Source organism: Camelus dromedarius, chromosome 1 (assembly GCF_036321535.1).
Source record: "Camelus dromedarius isolate mCamDro1 chromosome 1, mCamDro1.pat, whole genome shotgun sequence".
Taxonomy (NCBI): domain Eukaryota; kingdom Metazoa; phylum Chordata; class Mammalia; order Artiodactyla; family Camelidae; genus Camelus; species Camelus dromedarius.
Genome location: NC_087436.1, coordinates 89,876,521 through 89,900,845, shown reverse-complemented (window position 1 = coordinate 89,900,845; position 24,325 = coordinate 89,876,521). Strand labels below are relative to the sequence as shown.

General features: G+C 37.3%; 1 protein-coding gene across 4 annotated transcripts in view; it reads right to left on the bottom strand.

The window, feature by feature from the left end:
• The window catches only part of GABRA2 (gamma-aminobutyric acid type A receptor subunit alpha2), a 110,627-nt gene that overhangs the window by 58,256 nt on the left and 28,046 nt on the right, over positions 1–24,325 (bottom strand). For all 4 annotated transcript variants that reach the window (XM_064486960.1, XM_010980335.3, XM_064486955.1 and 1 more), the window contains one exon: positions 6,146–6,213. In XM_064486960.1, coding sequence (XP_064343030.1) covers positions 6,146–6,148 — 3 coding nt within the window. In that variant the 5' untranslated portion in view covers positions 6,149–6,213. The remainder of the gene's footprint in view (positions 1–6,145; positions 6,214–24,325) is intronic.

Below are 24,325 nucleotides of genomic sequence, written 5' to 3'. Positions count from 1 at the left end.
TAACACATATAAGTTTCATTTCTTGACCTGGCCATTGATACTAACATCATTCAAACTTTCCTCATTATTTTTCTTGCTTTACAACAAAAGTAATATCAAGGTTGAAAATCACTCCATCTGAGCATCGTGAAGACCAACTCATTTCTCTTCACAAAATGTACCCGTTTTGAAATTGAGCTCTGTCTCCCCTAATAGATTTACAATGAGAAAGTGTGTGTGTCTGTGTTACAGTGTATTTAGGTTAGTCAGCTTACACTTTCTTCTCTAGATTTGGACAAATATCAAACACTACCTGTTGAGTGATCAAACTGTCTCTTGACTCTCCCTCAGAATCGTCCCCACATCACACATTATTATGTATACCTATTTCTAGTGCATTGACTTTCAGCTCCAAGTCCATCCCCTTTCCCCTTCTTTGTGATACAGGAGAAGGGCTCTGTAAACATGGCTCCTTCACCAGCTCACACAAGGTTAGGGTTTGTCTTTAGAGGGTGCTGGAGGTATACTCCCATGTCACAGCCAGCGAAGGGGGCTTTTCTCTCTGGTTCACTGCCACGTCCGGTGCACTGTCATTCTTCAGTGCAGCTTCAAGGACTGCTGTGCTGTGAGTTTTCAGCCACCAGGAAGGATATGCCTCTGGACCAGTTTCAGCACATACCCTCACAGCAGCATGTTCCTATAGCAACAGCATCCACTCTAGTGAGCTCTAAATCGTGGTCTTGAGGGGAAGGACTTCCTTCCAAGTTCTAAGTTCCTTCCTTGTTCATGATGCTTCACCCCAGAAGCAGATGCTGCCTTTCGCATTTACTAAATCTATACTGCTTAGAGTTTTCTTTTACTTTTTTATTTAACCATCTTGTACCAGCTAATAATTCATATTAGATTTTCCCTCTTTTACTTAACTGTTACGGATCCTTTCCTCTGACCAGACTTTGATGACAAAGTAAGTATGTGTCCGGTTGGTGGTATTGCAATTAACTAGACTCTCCCAAACCAAGTATTGGTAAGACTGGGTAAATAAGGTGCATAAAGATGGAAATAAAGTAGCAAATCTGACATGACATGACCAAAGAGAACTCTATAAGACTGTGTTGCATTGGGTGATTCAAGGAAAATGTGTATTAGGAGAAATATCTAGGGCCATCAAACATTTCAAGAGCCCATGGAGATATTAAATGTACATTGCATTTTAGGGACTATCTCAATGTGCAAATGCATGTGCCCACACACATACATACACATAATCCAAAATACATAAAGAAAGCTAAAAGTTCAAAATAATTGATTTTTAAAAATTTAAACATTGCCAAATTCCATTCCATTCAATTCAATTCAACCTATATAGTTTGGAATGTAAGTGCATTTTAAGGTTTACTATAATGTGTGGTAGTGTCCCCTAAAATAAGAAAGCCTATCTTGAGCCTGTTAAAAATTTTAAAGTAGTTGGGCTAAATTCACTAAAGAGACCAAAGATCCGAATTTAATTCAGAGACAAGAGAATTTAAATTTGTTCTGTTGCTAATGACTGCACACCTAACATCAGCTACCAGCTTTTTATTTTTATTTATGTATTTTTGCACATATCTTATAAATATTGTTTATTCTTAAGAATGACAGCAGCAGACAGGACCACAAGCACACAACTGCTAGGCGCCTGAATGCCTAATTGTGACTTCACTCAGACATGGTACTGCCCCAGTTCTGGAACACACTGTCCTTAACCTTGAGTGTTCAACTTCACCCGTCAGCATCCCCTGCTCTGAGTTTCATCTTGACATCAGTGGATTCCTTATGTTGACTACTAAGCTTTAATTCTTGCAGGAGAATTATAATGCTTTTCCCCGTTTTTTCCTTACTTGATTTCCCCCAGAATTTAGGTTTTTTTAAAATATATAAACCCCAACAAATGCCTGGAAAAAACTTCCTACATGGAAATACTAACTAAATGATCACACTTGGGATTCCCCCATCTAGTTAATTAACATATCCATCTCCTCATATTTATATATTTATTTTGTTTGTTTTTGGCAAGAACATTTAAGTTCTACTTGCTTAGTGAGTTTCAGTTATACAGTAGTGCTGCCAGCTACAGTCACTATGCTTGACATTAGATCCTCAGACTTCATTCTTCTTGTAGCTGAGAGTTTAGACCCTTTCACCAATCTCTCCCTGATTTTCCCACCCTCCAGCTGCTGGCAACCATTTAGCTACTCTCTGTTTATGTGAGCTTCACTTTTTTTTCTTCCATATGTAAATGATACAATGCAGTATTTGTCTTTCTCTGTCCGGTTTAGTCACTTAACATAATGCCCTCAAGGTCCATCCATGTTGTCAAAAATTGCCAGGATTTTGCTCTTTCTCATGTGATATATATATCACACCATTTTTCCATACCTTGGCTATTGTAAATAATGGTGCAATAAACATATGAGTGCAGATATCTCTTGGAGATCTTCTTTTCATTACAGAAGTGGATTATTGAATAATATGGTAGTTTTTAATTTTTTTTTAATTTTTCATTTTTTGAGAAACTTCCATACTGTTCTTGGTAGTGATTATACCAATTTACATGCCCACTAACAGTGCACAAAGGTCTCCTTTTCTCTACATCATTGACAACATTTATCTCTAATCTTTTAAAAATTATTTTATTGAAGTACAGTTGATGTACAATATTATATAAGTTTCAGTTGTACAACATAGTTAGTCACCGTTTCATAGTTATTACAAAATGTTGTCTATAGTCCCTGTGATGTGTTGTACAATATATTCTTATAGCTTATGTATTTTACACATAGTAGTTGGTTTTTCTTAATCCTGTACCCCTATATTGTCCCCCTACTTTCCCTCTCCCCATTGGTAATCACTAATTTGTTCTCTATATCTGTGAGTTTGCTTCTTTTTTGTTATATTCTCTAATTTGTTTTATTTTTTTGGATTTCACATATAAGTGGATAAGTGATATCAAACAGTATATCTCATCCTTCTGATGATGGCTGTTCCAGCAGGTGGGAGGTGCTATCTCATTGTGGTTTCCATTTCCATTTCCTTGATGATTATTGATGCTGAATACATTTTCATGTACCTGTTGGCCATTTGTATGTTTTCTCTGAAGAAATGTCTATTTAGTTTTTCTTCCTTTTTGAAATTGGATGGTGGCATTTGGTTTAGTTTTGTTTTGTTTTTTTACTTTTGCATTATGCCAGTTCTTTATATATGTTGGATATTAACCCTTTATCAGATATATAATTTGCAAATATTTTCCCTCATTCTGTAGTTTGCTTTTTCATTTTGTTGATAGCTTCTTTTGCTGTGCTGAAGTTTTCAGTTTGATATAGTCAGTCCTACTTATTTATTTTTGCTTTTGGTGTCAAATTTTTAAAAATCATCACCAAGACCAATGTCAGAGAGTTTATCCACTATGTTTCCATCTATGAGTTTCATGGTTTTAGGTGTTACACTCAAGTCTTCAATCCATTTTGAGTTGAAGCTACCAGCTTTCTACATGTGTCCATAATCCCAAAGTACGGTCAGAACAAAGAGGGGAGGATTAGTCCAATCCATCACCACCACTGGAAAAAAAGTCCCTTCATACATTTCACCAAAAATATATGACTGTCTAGAACCCCCTAAATAACAAACATTTGTATGTCTAGAAAAAGTATCTATGTATATATGTTTACTTTTGATGTTTTGAGGTAAAATAATTCACTTTGCAAAACAGACAAACTTTAACATAGTACCTGTTAACACTAATAGTTACAACGTAAAATCTACAACATTGCAAACTTTGATGATTTGAGGTCCTATATCATTTACTTTTATGTTTTGGCTGGTAATAAAACACCAAAGTTAACCATATAAGAACCAAATGTTATGTGATATTCTGCTAATCTTCAAATGTAGTGCCAGACAAAATTTTGACTCTCTGCACTTGATTCCGCATCGAGGTGATGTGTCTCACTGTGTCTCTCCAATATACGGGAGCATTTACTAAGACAAGCTGCACAGAAATCTTACCTTTACCGCCAACCAATAATGTTTTGGGTACACACTCTTACTACAAATATGTCTCTGTCATATTTTCAAGTTTCTGTACACTACAATTAACCTCTTGAAAGAGGATGATTAATATTTCAGGTCACAATGTAACATAATGCAAGGGGGAGGGTTATGTTGAAAAGTGGAATTTTCCTGTCATTGCAGAATTGTGACTAAGGCCTGAGGTTGAGGGGGAAAAAACAGCACTTAAGTTTTCACATTCTAATTAGAAAGAACTTTAAAGACCTGTAGACTTTGCTATCAACCACTTCCCTAAAGTTGGGGGTCATCACCCCTCTTCCACTTTACATCTTCAACCATCCAAGTTAATATACAAAAGAACTGTGAGGTCAGAGAAGTGGCTCTGGTGGAAGAAAAACAGACTTTTTTAATGATGAAACCGGCATATCTTCTCCCAATGTAAAGAGCTCCTAATAAATTGGATAATTATGGGAAAGTAAATTGGTGCAGCCACTATGGAAAATAATATAGAGATTCCTTTAAAAACTAAAAATAGAACTATCATATGATCCAACAATCCCACTCTTCGGTATATATGTGGAAAAAAGTGAAAACCTTAGTTTGAAAAGATACACACACCTCAGTGTTCATAGCAGCACTATTTACAATAGCCAAGACATGGAAAGGATACAAGTGCCCATAAATAGAAAATTGGTTTAAGAAGATGTGAGATACACACACACACACACACACACACACATAATGGAATAGTACTTAGCCATAAAAAGAATGAAATAATGCCATTTGCATCAATATAGATGAACTTGAAAAATTTTATACTTAGTGAAGTCAGACAGAGAAAGGCAAATACCATATGATATCACTCATATGTGGAATTTAAGAAATAATGCAAATATACAAAATAAAAACAGGCTCACAGACATAGAAAACAAACTTTTGGTTACCAGGGGGAAGCAGGGGGATAGAAGGATAAATTAGGAGTATGGGATTAACAGATACAGACTACTATACATAAAATTGATAAACAACAAGTATTACGATATAGCACAGAGAACTATATTCAATATACTTTAATAACCTATAATGGAAAATAATCTGAAGACAAAATAACTGAATCGCTATGCTGTATACTTGAAACAAACACAATATTGTAAATCAACTATACTTCAGTAAAAAAAAAAAAGAAATTGGCTAACGTTGCTTATGAGCATCTGAAAAAAAGGAAAACCTTTAGTTTTTGTGTGTTTCTCCAGGCAGAAAACCTCCACACCTGTCACCCTTCCCCTTGAGGTATCAGAGAAAGGGAAGACACTGGAGAGAGATGACACTGATGGAGGACAACCAGGCAAGAAAGGGACAGGGCATCTCCTCTAATTCTCACTCCCTGACCATAAGGAAGGTGGATGAAAAATAATTTCTACAAAAAAGTGTCTAACAGATCACTATAGGGACAGGAGAAGTGGAAGACTGATTATTACAATTCCTATGCTTAATCAAGAATTTATCTATGTTGTATCTAGTCCACCAATTTTGAACCCAACAGACCAATTTCCCTCTTCCATTGATCTCATTTTAAAGAAAAATAAAGACCAGTTCCATAGAATTCAAGAACATTAAGATTCTAGTTTTCTTTAGATTCATTTATACATCCCTACTATGTGTAAGGATTGTCTGTACTGTATTTGTGTACCTAGTATGAACAAAAAAAACCTTACTCAGTGCCAATAGAAGGTTTCCATTTATAACACTGACCATGACCACAATCTGTAGGAAGCAGTTATCTATAAAACTGTACAGACATATGGAAGTCAAGAAGGTGCCTTAATCTTTGAAAATGGCTCTCAACAATATCATTATTTTTACTTGAACAATTGTTTGTCACACTGTGATAGAATGTTTTGAAAATGATATAAAATATAAAAGGTTAATCTGAACACTCAGGTTAGAATGGCACACCACAGATAAAAGCAGATTAAGATCCTTACATCTCCATGTATGGGGGTAGACTAAACAGGCAGGAGACAGACACATAATCTATAACACTAAAAATACTTGTTTATTCTAAATTAGTTCCCCCCCCCCCGCCCACACACACTTCCCATAATATTAATGAAAAACTCACCATATCTGTATCTGAGACAGGGCCAAAACTGGTCACGTAGATGTTAGTGAAGACTTCAGTAATACTGTCTGATGTGAGAAAGAGAGATTGAACATAGATATTATATAGTGAGAACCACAGTCGGGAGAAGGGGTCAAGTACATGGCATGTTTGGGAAGTTCTGTGATATATGGAAATATTGCTTTCACTGTCTTTTCAATGCTCACAACCAACAAAAATAGCTTTATTGCTTAATTTCTTCCTAGGTTCTCACAATCCTAAATGTTAAATGCCTAGAAGGATTATGACATTCTTATTTGGAAACTACACCTGACCAGAGCATTTTGTTTTGCACACACTGCTCAGAAGAAATAGTTCCCCAGAAGCTATCTTAAGTGAGCTGGATTACAATAAATTGACCCCAGTACATAATATAAAGTATGATTAGTATGATTACTGTTTGATACAGTCCTAAATTTGACTTTTAAAACAAATATTTCAGATGGTATTTCATAATGGTAGGGATTTAGTTTGTAGATTGTAAATAAGCGTATCTTCTCAATAAAGCCCAAAACATTATTAATTATCATAAATAAACATAATTCACATTAAATATAAAAAGCTTTATCATTCAGTGACATGAAAATAAAAGCAAGTAGCATTCAATAATCACAAGGATTATTTCCATACAAGCTTGCCTTTAAATGTAATCAAGAAAGCTCGAAATTCTGAGATTAAACTGAATTACATTAGAAAGTTATGTAATTTATAAACTGTAACACAATTAACTGGATTGCTCTATTAACCAGGTGATTTAGATCTTTGATTTTCAATAAGCCAAATGACAATAGGAGAAAAGTTCAAAGAAAAGAAAAATTTAAATACAGCCCTTTCCATACTCTTACAAGGGAAAAAATACAGCATTAATTTCTATCATCATGAACTAACTGAATGCTTCAATGACTAAGTGTCAAATGTATAATTCTACACAAACAACATCATGAACTATTTTTAATATTATGCTGTACATGAATTTGCAACCATGAAAGAGAACATAAACTAAACCTGGGACATCGTATCCACTAAGGCAAAAATAAAAAGTAAAAGAATTTTGAAATAACAGAGTAGACTTGTTTGAAATAACAGAGTCACAGAGCTTACTCTTCAAAGGACTTGAAATATAATAATCTGTGTCACAAACCTATGAGATAGGCTCTCTGTCATCATCCCCATATCTGTGTGCACTGATGTAGGGAAAGGTGAGAAAATGTGCTTCATGACCCACACTCTACAGACTAGATAGAGCCAGGTTTTAGGACCCAAGCAACCTGACTCCAGAGTCCTCAGGATAAACAAAACATTATATCTCAGTCCAGAATAAATGTGAAATGAAAGTGTTTTCTTATTAACTACATATTTCTATTCACCACAATACTCTGTGTCAAAAGCATAGTTACAGTGTCCTAAATAAATATACTCACTTAACTTTGTTATTTTATACACTATTTTATTCCAAAGTTGGTATTCATGAAATTTTGTTATAAAACTTATTTGAAACTCATTTATAAAGTTAGTTCTCAGCTGCCACCTGCCCTCGAACACCTGCACCAGGTCTGCTTGATGGCTGTACAACTGGTCCCATCACATAGGTCCCTGTGCTCAGAAAAACCCCGTGCCTGGTCTACTGATCTGTTTTTACTTTCTCAAAATTATTAATTGTGTTTGAATAAAGGATACTGTATCTTCATCTTGGGCTGGACCTCACAAATTATGTAGCTGGTCCTGGATTGGAATTACCTGTGTTTTTCTCTCGCACCAAATTAATCATGCTACCACATTAATTCAGTAAACACCTGAATAAAACTTAGTCATCATAGATATGGATTTAAAATTTTGCCAGAGAAGAGAAATTAAAATGGTAAAGTAGTCTTCACCCAAAAGGAGGCAAATGAAATTATTCTCCTTAGTCTGGAGTTATAACAGAGAAGAGAGATGATGAAAACACGTGAATATATTCCTGGTAAGGATCTGAAGACTATCCTCTTACACACCAAATGGCAAGCAAAGAGCAATAGGGAATATCATCATTACCTAGTGGCTGCAGGGACGTGCCAAGTAAGAATCTAAAGAGAGAAAAATAAGATTACCCTAGTAGCTGTAAGTGGTAAGAGCAACACCTGAAGATGCAGAACACAGACATGCACAGTTAAAGAACTGGTTTCATGGTTTATTGGCTGCATAAACATACTTAAAGAACGTATGCATTGAGAGGGATATTCTCCTGCTGTGCATATACAGGAAAAGAAAAATGACCCCCGCCCCAACACTGAATGAACTCCTAAAAAGGAAATTAGGCAGGAAGGAGAACCCAGAGAGGTAGTGGAATCAAAAGGAGAGGAAAATGGAGTGTCCCCAAAACTAGAGTGTTACAAAAGCAGTTTACACCCCTCTGAAGAAGTGAGTCACGGACTGTCACTGAGGCTGAGAGGGCAAGCCATCTGAGAGGTCTGGAATAGTTGCTGAATTCAGAGATCTGGGAGCCATCAGTGAAACAAAAAATGTGTTCAGAAGCCAGCGTGGAGGAAGAGAAGGAGAGAAGAGGAAAAGGCCAGAGTGATTTTAAACAAGACTTGAGGAGTTTGACTGAAAAGGGGAAGAGGGCTCCAGCCACAGGGGAAGGTAGGGAAAAAGAGACAATTTTTTGGTTGCTTGTTTAAGGGGGAAGATAGTTAAGGATCGCAACGCCGATGGGAGGGGTGAAGGGAGAGAGGCAGAAGCTGAATATTCAGGTGAGAGAAGATCGATGACAGAGGAATATTCCTGAGTCAGCAGGTAGTGCAGTCAGTAAAGGAGACTGAAGATACTTACACGGAGGAGAGCAGAAGGAGGGGATAGCTTTAAATACGTCAGGGTGACAAGACAGAGTGTTGAAACAATGGAAGTAGGTGTTCAGGTTTATTGGCAAGAAAGTTAAGAAGGTTCTCAGAGAGGAGAGAAATGCTGAGTTACGTGTAGAATATCTATGCATCTTTCTTATTATAATCGATGACGATTCCAAATGAAAACTTTGACCATTTAAATCATTATATCGACGACATATAAAATAGTGCATATCCATAGACCACCATGGCATCTGCTGCTAGTTCTCTGTCTGTATTCCCTGGGCAATCGTGATTCCTCTACACATTGTGGCATTCTGCGGCATGCACCTATGATTCTCTGCCCGGGGGCTTTTCCTGGCTGTGCAGGGAAGACCTGAAGTGCAGAGAAGCCTGTGCACAGACTATGGGAATTGGGGAAAATACAACTCAGCTTTCTCTCCCTCTCACTGGAGACAACTCTAAGGCATGTTCTACACCCTTTCCCAGATGACCTCAGTGGGACTGAACCCCAGCTGTCCTCAGCAGTACACTGCTCATTGTGGTACCCTGCTTTGGCTGTCCATCCTCCCCTCCCTGTATCACTTTGCCCCTCACCTCCGCCAGGGCCTCCTGATATCACATCCCAAGTGACTGCGTATCTTAGAGTCTGCTTCTGAGAGAAAGCAAATCAACTACAAACATCCTTACTTACCCTAAGAAAAGGAAATGATAATAAATAAGGACTCAGGAAAGGTTCAATTATATTCAAAGATATTAATTAATTGGAGCTAACCATCCAAGCAAGAAGCTAGACTGTCTTTACCCCTGTAATTTACACATTAGTAGTAATGCTAATAAGAGCGTGAACTCACAATATGGAGAGTAAAATCAAACCGTCGATGATATCCCTGCAAGAAGATAAGGATGCTAATAATTTTGCTCACCATGTATCATAAGTAGAGTGTCATGCACACATTTTAAAACAAGTTAGTCATTGCTGTGTTTTGCTTTACTCTCTCAGCGATAACAAAGACATTTTGTTTCCTGGGATGATTCCCATAAAACCTACATGTGCCATTTGTCATCAGTCAGTTTCATTAAAGTCAACAAATACTTAAGTGACTTGTGTGGATATGACAGTGTTTCCTACTAAGAGTTGAAAACTTTGAATTTGATAATTTGTCACCATTCTACCACAAAGAAGTTGCTGCTCCTCAGTCTGTATCTTTCACCCACTAGACACTCAAACACATGTTTGATAAATATAGTTCCCCCAAAATCAGGAAGAATTAAGAAAAATAATAAAACCAGTGTGAACTGTGTTTTCCTACCATCATTTTTCATTATAGTTCTAATCTTTTGGTCTTTGATGACATGAAACATATACTGAATATATGAAATTTCCTCTCAAGGTAAGATTCCTTGATGTATTTTTTTTTTATTTTGAATCTTTATATATTGTTTGTTCTTGTAGTTGTATTTATTTACTTTGATTTTTCCTACTAATTAAAATACATTGACTTAAGAAGTATAGCCCATTTTGGGAATCCCAAACAAGGGTCATGAAACTTGTACTTTTATGGATAGGATACAAAGTCCTCAAAGGATAAACTAAATATATCTCATCATGTCAGTCACTGATTATGGGCTACAAATGAATAGGACTTTGAAATCACTGCAGAGTCTGTTCCCAAAAGGGTTTCAGATTGTTCTGGCCTTAGAACCATCATCAGGTAGAAGATTTGTCATGCCTTCTCTCTCTCTGAAATGTCTTTCTTCAATATCTAATGATCAGCCTTCTCTGGTGAGGAAGCTGAAGACACACCTCTCTCCCCAAAGCACTGGTAAAGGCAATCAAATAGGAAAAAGAAGAGGAGACTGAATGCACATTGATTCCCCTGGATTTAGTGAAATCATTTGGTTCAATTAACAAATAGCTACTAAGGGTTTACTAAGTACAGTCCAGAGACATCCCCTGCCTGACAGACAAGGGAGAGAATGTTTCCAAAGGGAAGCTGTGTGGTACCAGGAGCGATTTATGTTCCTCAAGGTAATGTTTCATCAAGCGACTGCGCCATGCTCAGTTTAGGACTCTGGCAAGGGAAGGAGTGAAGATGTTCTCAAAGATCTCACTTCTACTATTACAAGTAAGATTCTCTTGTGAGGAGATTCCAGTGACCCCATCCTGTTTCAAGTTGTTAAAGATAGCACCCAGAGCACATGGGACATGCTAGAACACTGAGAGTTCAAAGTTCAGTCTGGGCACAGGCTATTACAAATTTAGTATTACTGGGTCCCTTAAAAACTTGGAACTTATTACATCACCAGCCTGAAATCCTATGTTGTTCTCTGAGTTCTGTTAGAAACCAGCCTAACAACTAAGTTATGAGAATTTAAAACTAAATCTATGCTGCTGATAAAAATTTACATTTTGCTCCCCAAATATATATTAATTTAAAAAAAGGATTCTCATGTTCAATATATAATAAGGACAAGCTTTTCCCTTTTTAAGATAACGAATTATTCTATAAATCAACATAATTTGAGGATTTTAGAACACTGAGAAATACAATTCATATGTATCACTAATACTGAGGGATTGAAAAATCCCACTGTTCATTTAATCATAAGAAAAAGTGCATAAGTTAAAAAGTATGCTAATTAACTTTTCTTTTATGACCTTTTTGCCATCCCCACAGAACACTGCTGTCAACAGTGATGTTTCTGTTTAATTTGCAAAGTAAGTTTTCAATTCTTTCCTTACTATTTTATAGAAGGAAAGCATTTAAATGTAAGAGAAGTAAAGACTTTAAAAATACAATTTCAAAAGCTTGTATAGGCCATGGCTTCAAACATTCAAAATTCTGCCTCCTCTATTTCTAGTCTTAGTAAGAGACACCATCATTTTGTCAGTTGTCAAGCTTTTAATAGACTCAGTCTGAACGTCTTACTCATACCCTGCATTTTAATTGATCAGGGGGTTCTGTTGATTGTATTTCCTTCATTTCTCAACTTTTCCTTTCTTCTCCATCCTCACTGGTAATGCCCCCTGAAGTGGTCTCTTTTAGTTTTCCTGCCTCTGTGTGATACCCTCTATGACACTGCTAACTGTAAATCAGGTTATGTCTTTTCTCTGATCATTTTTTTTTCTTCAATGACTATCCTCTGCCTAAAGATCGAGTTTGAAGATCACAGCATGGCACATCAGACCCTTCATGATCTTTGTCTCGTTTCCATCCCGATCCAATGCTGTTCGACACTGTTATAGCCATAACATACTCCATATAAAATGTCCTCTCCTGTAATCCTTGTTCTTGAAAAAATAAGCTCGGATGACAATTCCTCTTTGAAGTTGTCCTTGCCACCTGGGGTGTTTGATTAGACTTCCTGTTGGTTCCAGAAATTTTTACTTCTCCAAATGAAATAAATTATGCTGTAACTTCTAATGCATGAGGAGCTGTTAAACGGCTGTGTGTTGCCTCACTCTCCTCATCACTCAACAGCCCCCCAGCACGTTTTTCTATGGGAGTAACGGAGAATCACAAATTACCACAGAATGATAATCATAGTGGATGATGATCAAAGATAAATACGAAATAAACTATTATCTTTATACCTATAGATAATCTGAAATAAATTACATGTAGGAAAAGTATTATGACAGCAAACTGCCGAATGACATTCATCACATATGGAAAACATTTTAAGGTAAAGTTTTAGATTTAGATGCTAAAAGCCTAAGATCATTTCCCTTTTGTTTCAAACAGAGTTCTGTTCTCCCATTCAACAATTCAACGTTTCTTATCTACAACATTCTGAAGTTAAATGTGTGAAAAGCCTTGTTGGCACCATTACAGACCCTTGCTATCTTTCCCTGAATCTCCTGGATCAGCTTCAAAAAGAAACTCTGTACTTATAAAATGGAGCTTATTGATATTCTAATTTGATGACAGTATCCATTTCTTCTTAAAAATAAATTTGACCTAAAGTATTATAAAAGGAAAAAAGAAATCACCTAAAGTAATTAACTTTATCACCCATCACTGGTTACTGTTTCCTGACAGTCTGTGCATTGGAGAATGTTATGATTACTCTACACCTAACATGTAATTAGGGACTTTTAGAAACTTATGCATCAACCCTTAAATGCTTGTCCTAGCTGTTGAATTCCCATTGTGTGATAATAAAAGAAACTTATCCCCTACTAAGCATTTAGTACTTGCATGGACTAGGTTAACTTTCTATATATTTTCAAGATCATCTTGTGAACTGTGCATAATTATATTCATTTTATCTCATCCAAATTCAGCAGTTACTAATAAGAGAGCTGTACTGAAACATTTTTCTCATGTAAAAATCCCATGCTTATTACTATCCCAATAATAAAATGTCATTCAAAAACAACCAATGAAATGGATTTTTCACTTAGTTTAAGACTGTTTGGTATCTTGAGTAGTGCCAGTATAATCAAACCAGATATAGAGATATATATACACATATACATACATACATATATATATATATATATATATATATATATATTTATTACACACTTGTCATTTAATAACTTAACCAATCTCAAGTTATATATTCGAGATATAATAATATAGAAATAATGATAAAGGAAACGACAGTACATTTAAATATTAGTGCTAGTTTTGCAAAACATGTTATTTAAACTTTAAGATGAAAAGTTTATATGCACATGTATGTGACACACATACATATCATACATATACATACAAACTTTCCATTATATCATATATATGATGTATTATGTATATGACACATATTAATATGTATACACATCTACATATATATACATGGTATGTGTGTATATATGTGTTATATACCGGTGTGTCTATATTATAATATGTGATATATATATATGTATATATTTGTGTGTGTATACACATACCAATAAATAAATTTTGGTGTTGAACTGCCCCATATGTAAGTCAAAAGCCTGTATCACTCTGTCTTAAGTCTGGAACTTCTTAAGAAGGCTACATGAAAAAAGATACTGCAAAATGGATAAATAAATTTTCTTCCTTTCCTTCTTTTTTCTTCCTGTTTTTCTTCCTTCAAAAAAAACATAATTGAGTGACTGATTGTTACACTATGTAATACACTCAGGTAAAAGCATAGTATGTAGCCATCATGGTCTTTGAGGAAAGAGAAACAAGTAATTATTGTCCATGAAGTGTGTGTAAATGATAAAAATAATCAAACATGCTAAGTTGTGGTGTGAGAGGCTAGGAGGTGGCTGATGGTCAGAAGAGAGGTGACCCTGAACTCAAACCGAGGAGTAAGAGAAGGCTTCTCAAGCCATCCTTTTATTTATAAAATGTGCTTCTTTTTAAAATTGTTTCCTTTTGCTCTCAGAACCTTTCCCTTCTACCATTTCAACTCATTTTGTGAGAACAGGCAGATAGCTAGATATGAACAGAGAAAGGGGACACAGGCCAAATGGCAGGAACTGGGCAAAAAGGAGGGGCACGGGGCCAAATGCAGGAAACCATACATCATGTAAATAACAGGGGTCCTTGGGCAGACAAAGCAGGAACCTCTGGACTGATAAGCAATCACACATTTTGGTGTGACAAGTGGCCTGGAAGCTGACAAAGAAATGTGGGAAAGGACAGGAATTTCCACTGTCCAAATGTAACCTTTTGCTCATTATGCCCTCATTTCAATAAAATTAGCCTTGCAGATTAGAAGTACCCATCATGCATTGATGCCATGACACTTCCAATAAGACTAAATAAGGACAAAAATCTCTCCTCCCTTCGGGAAGGTGGAGCTGGGATGAAAATCAGGGAATATGACCTCAAACCCCTCCCTCCCCAGTGAATATTCTGCCCGTTCATTTTACACCCTATGTAACCAACTTGCCAAAGAAACTCGGGGCCGCCGCTCCCCTGAGCCTGCCCGCTCTCCCCTTGAGACTGTGCTATCCATCCCTTAATAAGTCCTCACTTTACTTTCTTAACCTCCATGTCTCATCTCTGAATTCTTTCTGTGATGAGACAAGAACTTAATCACCAGCAACAATTTTATTACATGGTCCCATAGGTGAGAGCTAAAAAAAAAAAAAGAGAGCTATTAACTGTAATGAATATAAATTCTTATGATAGGCCCTTTTGATGCAATTTTAGGAAACCTAGACTTTTAATTAGGGAGGAAAAACTTAAGAAAGTAGATTACAATATAGGGTTTGGACCTCAAAGTAAGTGCAGAAACATAGCAGAAGAACTTAACGGAAAAAAGTCACTAGACACAAGAGACAAATGAAAGGTTGGGGAAAAACAAAGACAACTATGAAACTAAAGGGATGATAGAATCTGCTGGTGGCATTTCAAAATAGTTTGGGATGCTACACCTCAGTCTGAATACTCATTTTAATTTAATTCAAGTTCCCAAACTCAGCATTCTTTATGATTCATTACATTATTTTACTTTGTTCTAGATGTATCCCTGAACCCTAAATATGTCTATATATTTTTCAAAACAATAAAATATTTTATTTTAGACATTTGCTACTAAAGGAAAAATAGAAATATAAGAAATATTTTTTACAAACACAATTTTTAGAGTCAGAATATTTGAAAAGATATATATATATGGGTAATAACACAAGACTTATGCATGAAAAACTGACCTTTCAAGGAGAGTGATTACAGACCATATTTGAAGTAAAAAGTTAAATTTACTCTTTACTAGTCTGTAGCATACCTTTAATTTCTCAGCTCTGATCATATGTCTTATGTATTTCCATGTAAATATTCATGTTGCTTTATTCATTTTATGATTTGCATTTAAATTTTATACTTTTTCCTTCTAGGCTCTAATACACTGTTATAAACAGTTGATCTTTCCCCTGTCCTAAATTCAGTTTCTAGCGCCACTTCCTATAAAGGTATTTGTTATATAAACTTGTCTGTTGATACATTTGGGGTTTTACCAGAAAATGATTCCCACTTTGTCCATCCTTACTTGTTCCTGCCGTTCCTGGGAGACTGTTAAACTGCTGTTTCAGCTCGCCAGGCAGTTTTAAAAGGCAGCTGTGGTACAACTCTAGCTAACAGATCAAAGAGATTCACACCATGTTTGCCATCATTGAGCTCAGAATATGGGACTCTAAGCCTCTTGCTCTAAGGGCAGAGAATCATTGACAAATGAGCCTTTATACCTCATGCAAGAAAAACATATCCAGTTTATAGTCACAGGGACAGTTAGAGCTAAATCAAGGTATCCCATTTGTGCCCTGATCCTCCTCACCCACAGCTCTCCTGTTTGAAAGGAACTGACTCCACATTTCTGAAATATAATTACAACTGTTGGGTCTCGGTAGTTTGTTTATATTGTGACTCACCGATTATGATGGAAAAACAGAAATAGTAAGTAAGCTATATAATTTATTTTTCCATTAGTCCTCCCAGAAATAACGTTTGCTTCTTTTCTCAGTGTGAAGTTTTTATGAATCCCATCTGTAAATGTTCACAAGAATGTAAACCTAATGCAGAAATGAAATACATCATTTCCAGAAAGAACTGTGGCAGTTCTTTTAGTTCCTAAGAATCTTATCACTACATAAACGTAAAGAGGATAACAGGGATCCCTTTCAGCCCATGGGAAAAAAAAATTAAACAGACTTCTTAAGACTTACTGAGTCCTGTAATTTCATCCATTGTCCCTTTCCATTGACTGCACGGTACTTGTCTCTATGTGGCCAGAGGACAATGAAGCCAGATCACTGTTAAGACTCATAACAAGGGAGACCACTTTCTGCAGTCAAGAAGGCTGTGGGCCTCCATATTGATTTTGGAGAATGGCCGAGGGAAAAGTGCCTGGATTAGAAATTTAATGGGGGATGAATGGGCAGGGCCAGACCTGGATCGAGCTGTAAAGTGAAGAGTTTTTCTCTGAAAGGTCATATTATCTTTTCATGCTTCACTGTCTTCCCTGACCAGCAGAGCTGTCCCCATACCCCTCAAAGGCTCAACAGTCGCTCACTCAGCATCAACTGGGCACGTATTGTTTTCACAGTGCCATAGAGGATATACAGAAGCACAAATGAGTTCATTGTTCTTTTTTAACTGTGTAAAACAAGAAACTGCAAATTGTAAAATAACAATAATGGTTACATTTACTGCATTTCTTGCTGATGCTTAAGCCCAAACCTTGTAATTATCTTTGACTTTTCTTTTTCACACCCATATCCAATCACTCAGGAAACCTGTTGGTTCTATCCAAAATCCAGCCACCTGTCAAGATTGCTACTGCTACCACCTTGGTCCCGGCTGCCCCCATCTTTCCTCTGGATAACCACAGTGCCCTCGTAACTGGTCTCCCAGCTTCCATCTCTGCCCTCAGACAGTCTACTTTCATTACATCACACAGCGTGGGTCTTATAAAACATGAGAAAATGGAATCATGCCATGCCTCCTCTTGGAACTCAAACTGAACTCCCCCTCTCACACAGAGTAAAAGCCAAAGCTCATATAACGGCCAACAAAGCTCTAAGTGATGTAAGCCAACCTCTCCATTACATACCTAGCTTTATCTCCCTCCATCAGTTTGGCCTCTTTGCCCTAGGCAGACTCCTACCTTAAAACTTTGGAATTGACTGCAGCCCTCCACATCCTAGAATACTCTTTTCCCAGCCATCCATTTAGGTGACACCTTCAACCTTTTTTTAAATCTGCATGGAAATGTCAACATCTCAATGAGGCCAATATTGACAACCTTATATAATTGGAAATGCTCATCTTGCCTTCAGTTTTCCTGCTACTCATCTCCCTGCTGTATTTATATTTATTTTTATTTTCTCCACAGCATTCATCACTCATACTACATAATGGACTTTACTGTGTGTATTTATTTCTGCTCCATTCACAAAGATGTAAACTGAGGGGCAGGAATCTGTTTCATTCACTCATATAATCCAATGAATTAGAACAATTGCTCACACATACTTGACACTCAACAGACACCTGTAAAATAAATGAACACATTCATGAAAGAATGAATAGAAATAACTTTTATGTAGCATGTACCACATGCCAGTGCTTTGCTAAGTACTTTGCATATATTATCTTATCTCCTCTCATGAAACTCTGAGCTAGCTATTACTCCAAATGCAGAAGCTGACATTTAGGAAATGTTATTACTTGTCCAAGGTTACACAACCGTAAGTGGCAGAGTCAGAACTGAAGCTCATCTCCAACTCTAAAACGTGGTATGCTGACCACTGTGACATGTTGAAGTAGGCTATTGTTTCACGGCAAGGTTCTGCAAAATCCTAAGTTCTGTTATGTAGGAAAAGATTTAGGACTGGGGAGCAGAAAGTAATTGTCAAGAGCTATGCTACTTCAGAGTTTAACCCTAATTTAGAAAGATAATTATACCCAGGCCTCCCTACAAGGAAGGTTGGAATCTAAGATACAAGTGGTCCCAGGTCTGACATAGATGGGGCCAGACCAGATGACAGATCAAATCTGAGAGAAGATAACCTGCCAAAGAGCACCCACTGGCACCAAGAGTGAGGGACGTGAAAAGGTCCTGGTGCTTCTTCAAGATGGGACCGATGGGATCTTCTTTTCAAAATAAGATACTGGCTCATAATTTCTCTAGAAAAAGGCAAGGAAAACAGAGGGAACATGTGTGAATTTTAATTTTTTTTTCCTTTCACTTTATTTCATCATATCCTGATTCTCAATTCTTCCCTGAGAATTACTCCTGAATTTCTTTAACACTTGACCTTCAGTTAGTACAACACCCGAACCATATGGTAAATTCAGCATTTTAAACTAAAGTAGGTGACTTTTTAAAAATCATTCAAACTGCTTGTTTGGAATAATGCAAAGCAAACAACCGGCTGCTCCTCGGCCGGTCTCAGTGCTTCCTCTCGAACTCAGCTCCATGTGGTCTCAGGAAGAACAATGCCAGGTCCCATCTAGTGGGTCCTTTTTGGAACATTATCTTGTTTCGAATTTGATCTGTCATCTGGTCTGGCCCCATCTATGTCAGACCTGCGGCCACTTGTATCTTGGATTCCAAAATTCCTTGGGGGGAGGCCTGGTTATAATGATACACTAAATTCATGTTATATACACCTTACAGGCAGCCATGAACTGAGCAGACTCTCAATATGCACATTCTGATAAAAATATCCTAGGCTACTCCCTTCCCAGGCACCCTGCGCCCACACCAACCCTTTGCTTTCTTTCTCATTTGCCTGGTGAGTCATATCAGTGCTGGCAATTTATATTAACGGCTTCAATCTCAGTGTCTTGCTTTATTTTTTGCCAGTATTCTCTTAACCTGAATAGTCCTTCTAACTGCAACTGCTCACTTCTCACGGTATAAACATGGAGGAACGTACAGCCGTCAACAGAGTTCTGGCATTTCAGTGCGCTAAACAGTATTTTTTTAGACCTAAACATCCATCATGCTTTAAAAATACACCACCAGACTGTCTTCCTAAATGGGCCCTTAAACAGTGGTGGTCCCTCCCTTTGCAAGCTCAGTGAAGAGATAATATATCCTTTGGGGTCAGGCTATGCTCCGTTTTTCCCCCCAGTAGCTCTTTTAACTGCAAATAACTTCTTAAATGGATTCTCAAATTTATTTTTTAAATCAGAGTTATTATTTAATTAAAACAAAAGAAGAATGTTTACGGATACAAAGCATTCACTTTAGCATTTCCTGCAGGATAGCTCATTTAAATATGTAGGATTCCTACACCCCCATTGCCAAAGATGCCTCCTGGGCACAAGAGCTTTCAAATAATCAAGACTACACTAGGCACTGCACTCCCAGAGCATCACTGGAAGAAAATACAGTATGATCTAATATGCTGTATGTTTTCCTGCCTTGTTTTTTAATTATTTATATTTTTTCTGCATTCCTTTAAAATGACTGGGTCAGTGAGAATGGCACTTCAGTTCTAAGACACCTTTAGGCTCTTTCTAAAGACACATTTCATCAGCTCATTAGGTCACTGGAATTAAATGTGGTTACAACATTTCTATTTACATTCCTCATCCGTCGTTCTCATAAGGGCGATGTATGTGTTACCTATTCCAAGAGTCAAGAGCGTTCATCTCCATCTTCACTGAACCTGCTGAAATGTGACATCTCTTGCTTCACATCAGGTGCCACGGTCCCATCCTTGTTAATTGTTAGTTGGATCACAGGCACCGTGTACCCGCCCACATCACTCCTCAGAAAAGAACACCACTTCTTTAGCTGTTCATCCTTTCAACTCCTAAAACTGATTTCTTCAACCAGTGCTCTGCTGTGCTCTTTAGGAAACCTTAATAATTCTGGAGTTCTCTGAACATCAAAATCAGCCTTCTTTGGCTCTACTTGGAATCTCATCTCCTAAGACTTCTGATTGTATCCTCCCATTCAGTTCCTGTCTGTGGATTTGCTAAAGTCAATCTACTTGTCAGTTTTCAGATTTTCTTGAAATCTCCCTTTCAATAAACAACCTGCCTGCCTCTGCCTCCCCACACCCTTGCCCGGGCATGAAACAGCCTGGCAATTATCTGGGCGGGTAAGACAAAGTTGCTGAGCAGGAAGTGGCCACTGCTTTTCAGCTTCCCAGATGCAGGGTATCTAAAAGCTTTTCTCCTTGGTGCTTCCCAAGCAATCACAGCATTCTATCTGAGTAAGTGTGCCTTTGAGAAATCTCGAGTCTGCATACCAAAATCACTTCTGAGACTCACATAAGCCCTGGTCTGCAGAAATTGTCACAGGACAATCAGGAACAAATTTAATGGTTTCAGAACGAGCACATTCCTTTTTCCTAGGGAGGCAAAAGGAACTGTGACCCCGAGGTGGTTTGATCTAGTATTTAGGGGAACCCCTATTCCCCAACCCTCACATTTTCACAGCCCTTTCTCTTTCCTGAGGGAACAATATTGATATAACACTTCCATCCCCATTTACTACTCATGTACCACTGCCCCCTCAAAAGAGAAATAACTTTTGTGACAACTGAGGTTGAGAGAAGGAACTGAATTTGTTCAGCTCTGCCACACTCTTTGGTTTAAGACCCACCTGCCCCAGGAGGTCTGTGTCCTGTGTTCTTCTTGTTTCCTGTGATGAGCACACAGCGTCTGGCGTAAGCTTGTCATCTAGAGACAGAGCTAAAATGTCTGTTGGGGTCCCATACACGTGAAACAGTGACCAGGAACACGGATGTCTATCTGCCAGCCCAAATACTCCCCGGGGCGAAATATTAGAATGCCTGGCCATGACCACACATCTAAGCCACAGTCCCCAATACTAGTCTGGTCAGAAATAAAACTGATATTCTGACGTCCATATGTCTGCTTCCCAGGTCTAGATTTTATTTGAGTTGGGATTTTAGGAGAGGAATAAAGAAGTCTTATGACTGGCCTCATAGACCCTCAACGACTAAAGAAAAGCAATTGCACATGCTTGTCACCCAAAATGTTGAGTTTCAGTTGATTAAGGCTGTGTGAAGTTTAAAGACCTCAGTTTGAATCTGAATTCTGTAATTTCCTATTTGTAAATATCGGGCAAGTTATTTAATCTCTCAGTGCCTAGGTTTCCTCAACTATGCATTCAACTAATATTTAATGAGCACATACTCTGTGCCAGGTTCCAATCTAGGATCTGAGGACACGCAGTGTGCTTACACACAAACAGCATAAAACGTCTACATGTATGGAGCTTTTATTCTGTAAAATTGAAAGAGTTCTACAAGATAAGGTCAGTATAAGGGTTACATGGGTTAATATATAAGATGCACTGACTGTGGTACCTGGAGCAGAGTAAGCACTCCGTCGGGATGATGATGATGATGATGGTGATGATGCTGCTGCTGCTGCTGCTGCTCTTTGCATCATTTAGGGAAACAATGCCATCTCTGAGTAAATCGTGCTATTGATGCATTTCTTCCTTCTCTGTGATTGTTGCTGAGCTTCATTCAAGATGTGCCATGATGCAATGATGATTCTTACATGAAAAGATTTCATAAATTCTGATTTCTAAGCTCCGCCCTCAAACTCTACACTCAGCTCCTTACAGGATACTGCTAATTAATATGCTATGCTGTATCAGGAGGGATTTTTTTCTGACATTGAAAGTACAGGGCTTTCATTTTCTGCGTGTGTTTGGTTTTGCAGCATTCAAGCAAAATGTGCTCGGCATGTCATGCTTTAACTGGATTGTGGTAGGCAATACTAAAAAAATTATTTTCTTATGGTCTTCTTTGTCGCAGTAGGACACTGCTAAACAAATACATCTAAGACGTTAATGAGGATGCTGAGAAAACAGAATTGGCATTTCTTTAAGAATATTCTAATCACTTTTCAGCTACACACATTGACTAGTTAGGGATTCCAAGCTCACATGTTTGCTGGGTTATTTCTAGTACAGCAGTGGTTCCCCCAGCACCCTCCTGCCCTCAGGTCCATGCACAGCCACTGTCTCCAGGGCAACTGACGTAGATCCATTCTCAGATAGAACTCCCCTCGCACACTTCTAACAGAATCCTTCAATCTCCACGTCACACCAGTTATGAGGACCTTATGTACTAGCTTGGTTACTTGTTAGACTTTGCCCATCTGAATCCCTATCTACCCATCTGTAACAGGTCCATTCATCTCAGCCACATTAATGTTCTCCACGTAAGGACTGATGAATTGTTTTCACAGCTAATGGATAACTGTCAAACACACCTTTTCTTCCATTCCTTCCATTCCTTCCATTCCTCCTTTTCATCCATTCATTCAACCATCAAAACACATGTCTGTTATTTACAAATGTTATCATCTGCAATAGCATCTTCATTTTGAAATGAAATGAAAACCTGGAGAACTTAAATATTATAGTGTACATGGGGTCATAAAGATAACACGTAATAGAAGCATGAACTAAAATACTTTCCTCCTGACCCAAAGTCTATCAATCTACAGACACTGGTCTGGAGAAGTTTACCAAAAATTATCTATTTATGTTGTAAAGTCCACCAAAAGTCACTCACTGCAAATTTAACAAGATATTCTGAAACAAATCCTTATGGGACCTGACATTCTCCAACACATTCTCTCCACTTACATTGTAAAATTGAATGCAAATCACTCACTCCAAATTTAAGGAGATATTGTTCAACTAAATCTTTTTGGGCCTTAACATTCTCTGACAATTTAGGGCCCATCTTCAATTGTAGTGTCATGATATCCCTGACATTCACTCTGTGGGACCCTAGAAAAGGCCCTGACAGCCCCGTCAAAGATCAGATAATTGACAAGTGTCATATCTTTCTTTACACAGTAATGCGTTACTGAAACAACACATCTACAATTGCCTGTTTCTAATATATATATAATTTCTTAAAACTTTGAGTCATACTGAAGTTGTGTTTTTAATATACTTTTTAAATTATTTTTATTGACGTGTACATATATATAAATACATCAAGAAATATTTTAAAAACTTTTGGTGAGCTCTAATTGTTCAGAACTTTTTTTTTTCCAAAAATAATTGCTTTCAACATGGACAGACTCCTCAGTGATTTCTATTTTTGTTTACAATACAATGATAAATGACAGCATGAAAGATCTTGGGGAGCAATGGGAGCTCCACTCACATCCCTGAAAGGAAGGGGCAGAAAGAAGAAAGTTGACAGGTGACTAGAAGATTCCCCTCTCCCACCCTGCTGGTTCTGGGAGCAACAAAACTAGATAAGATGCCTTCAGGTTCCTTGGGAATCTGATTTGTTCAGGAAATCCAAAAATGATAAAGACAACATTCCTTAAAGCTTTCAAGCTTCAAGAAACTTAATTTAAAAAAAAAAAAAAAACTGCTCTGCATGATACAGGTAAACTTATACTCTACCCAATGAGAAAAGCACTATTTGGAAACAGAACTAGATTCAAAAATAAGTAGATGAAATCATTATAACAAAACCATTAAAAGCTGCCAAGTAAAAGATTCAGGATGGTCTCTAAACTTTTAATGATTGGTTGTAAGCATCTGCCACATGGTTGCTGGTCATGTTTAAGCCAAGAGAAATTCAAGTCTTAGCAGACTTACAGGCAGTAAAGCAATGCTTTGCAAAAGGACAACAGATGATAAAGTTAAACTGATTTTTTCCAACTATTAAACATTTATTGAGTGATAATCTGTGCAAGATGTTGTGCTAAGTGCTGTGTGGATTAAGCAATCAAAATGATTTAGTTCCTATATTTAAGAAATTCATAATCTCCTCAGGAAGAGGCATGTACAAAAGTAACAGTAATTCAGATCTTCCCTATGGAAGTAAAACTGAGCAGTTTGTGCCCATCTGCCTAAGTCAAAA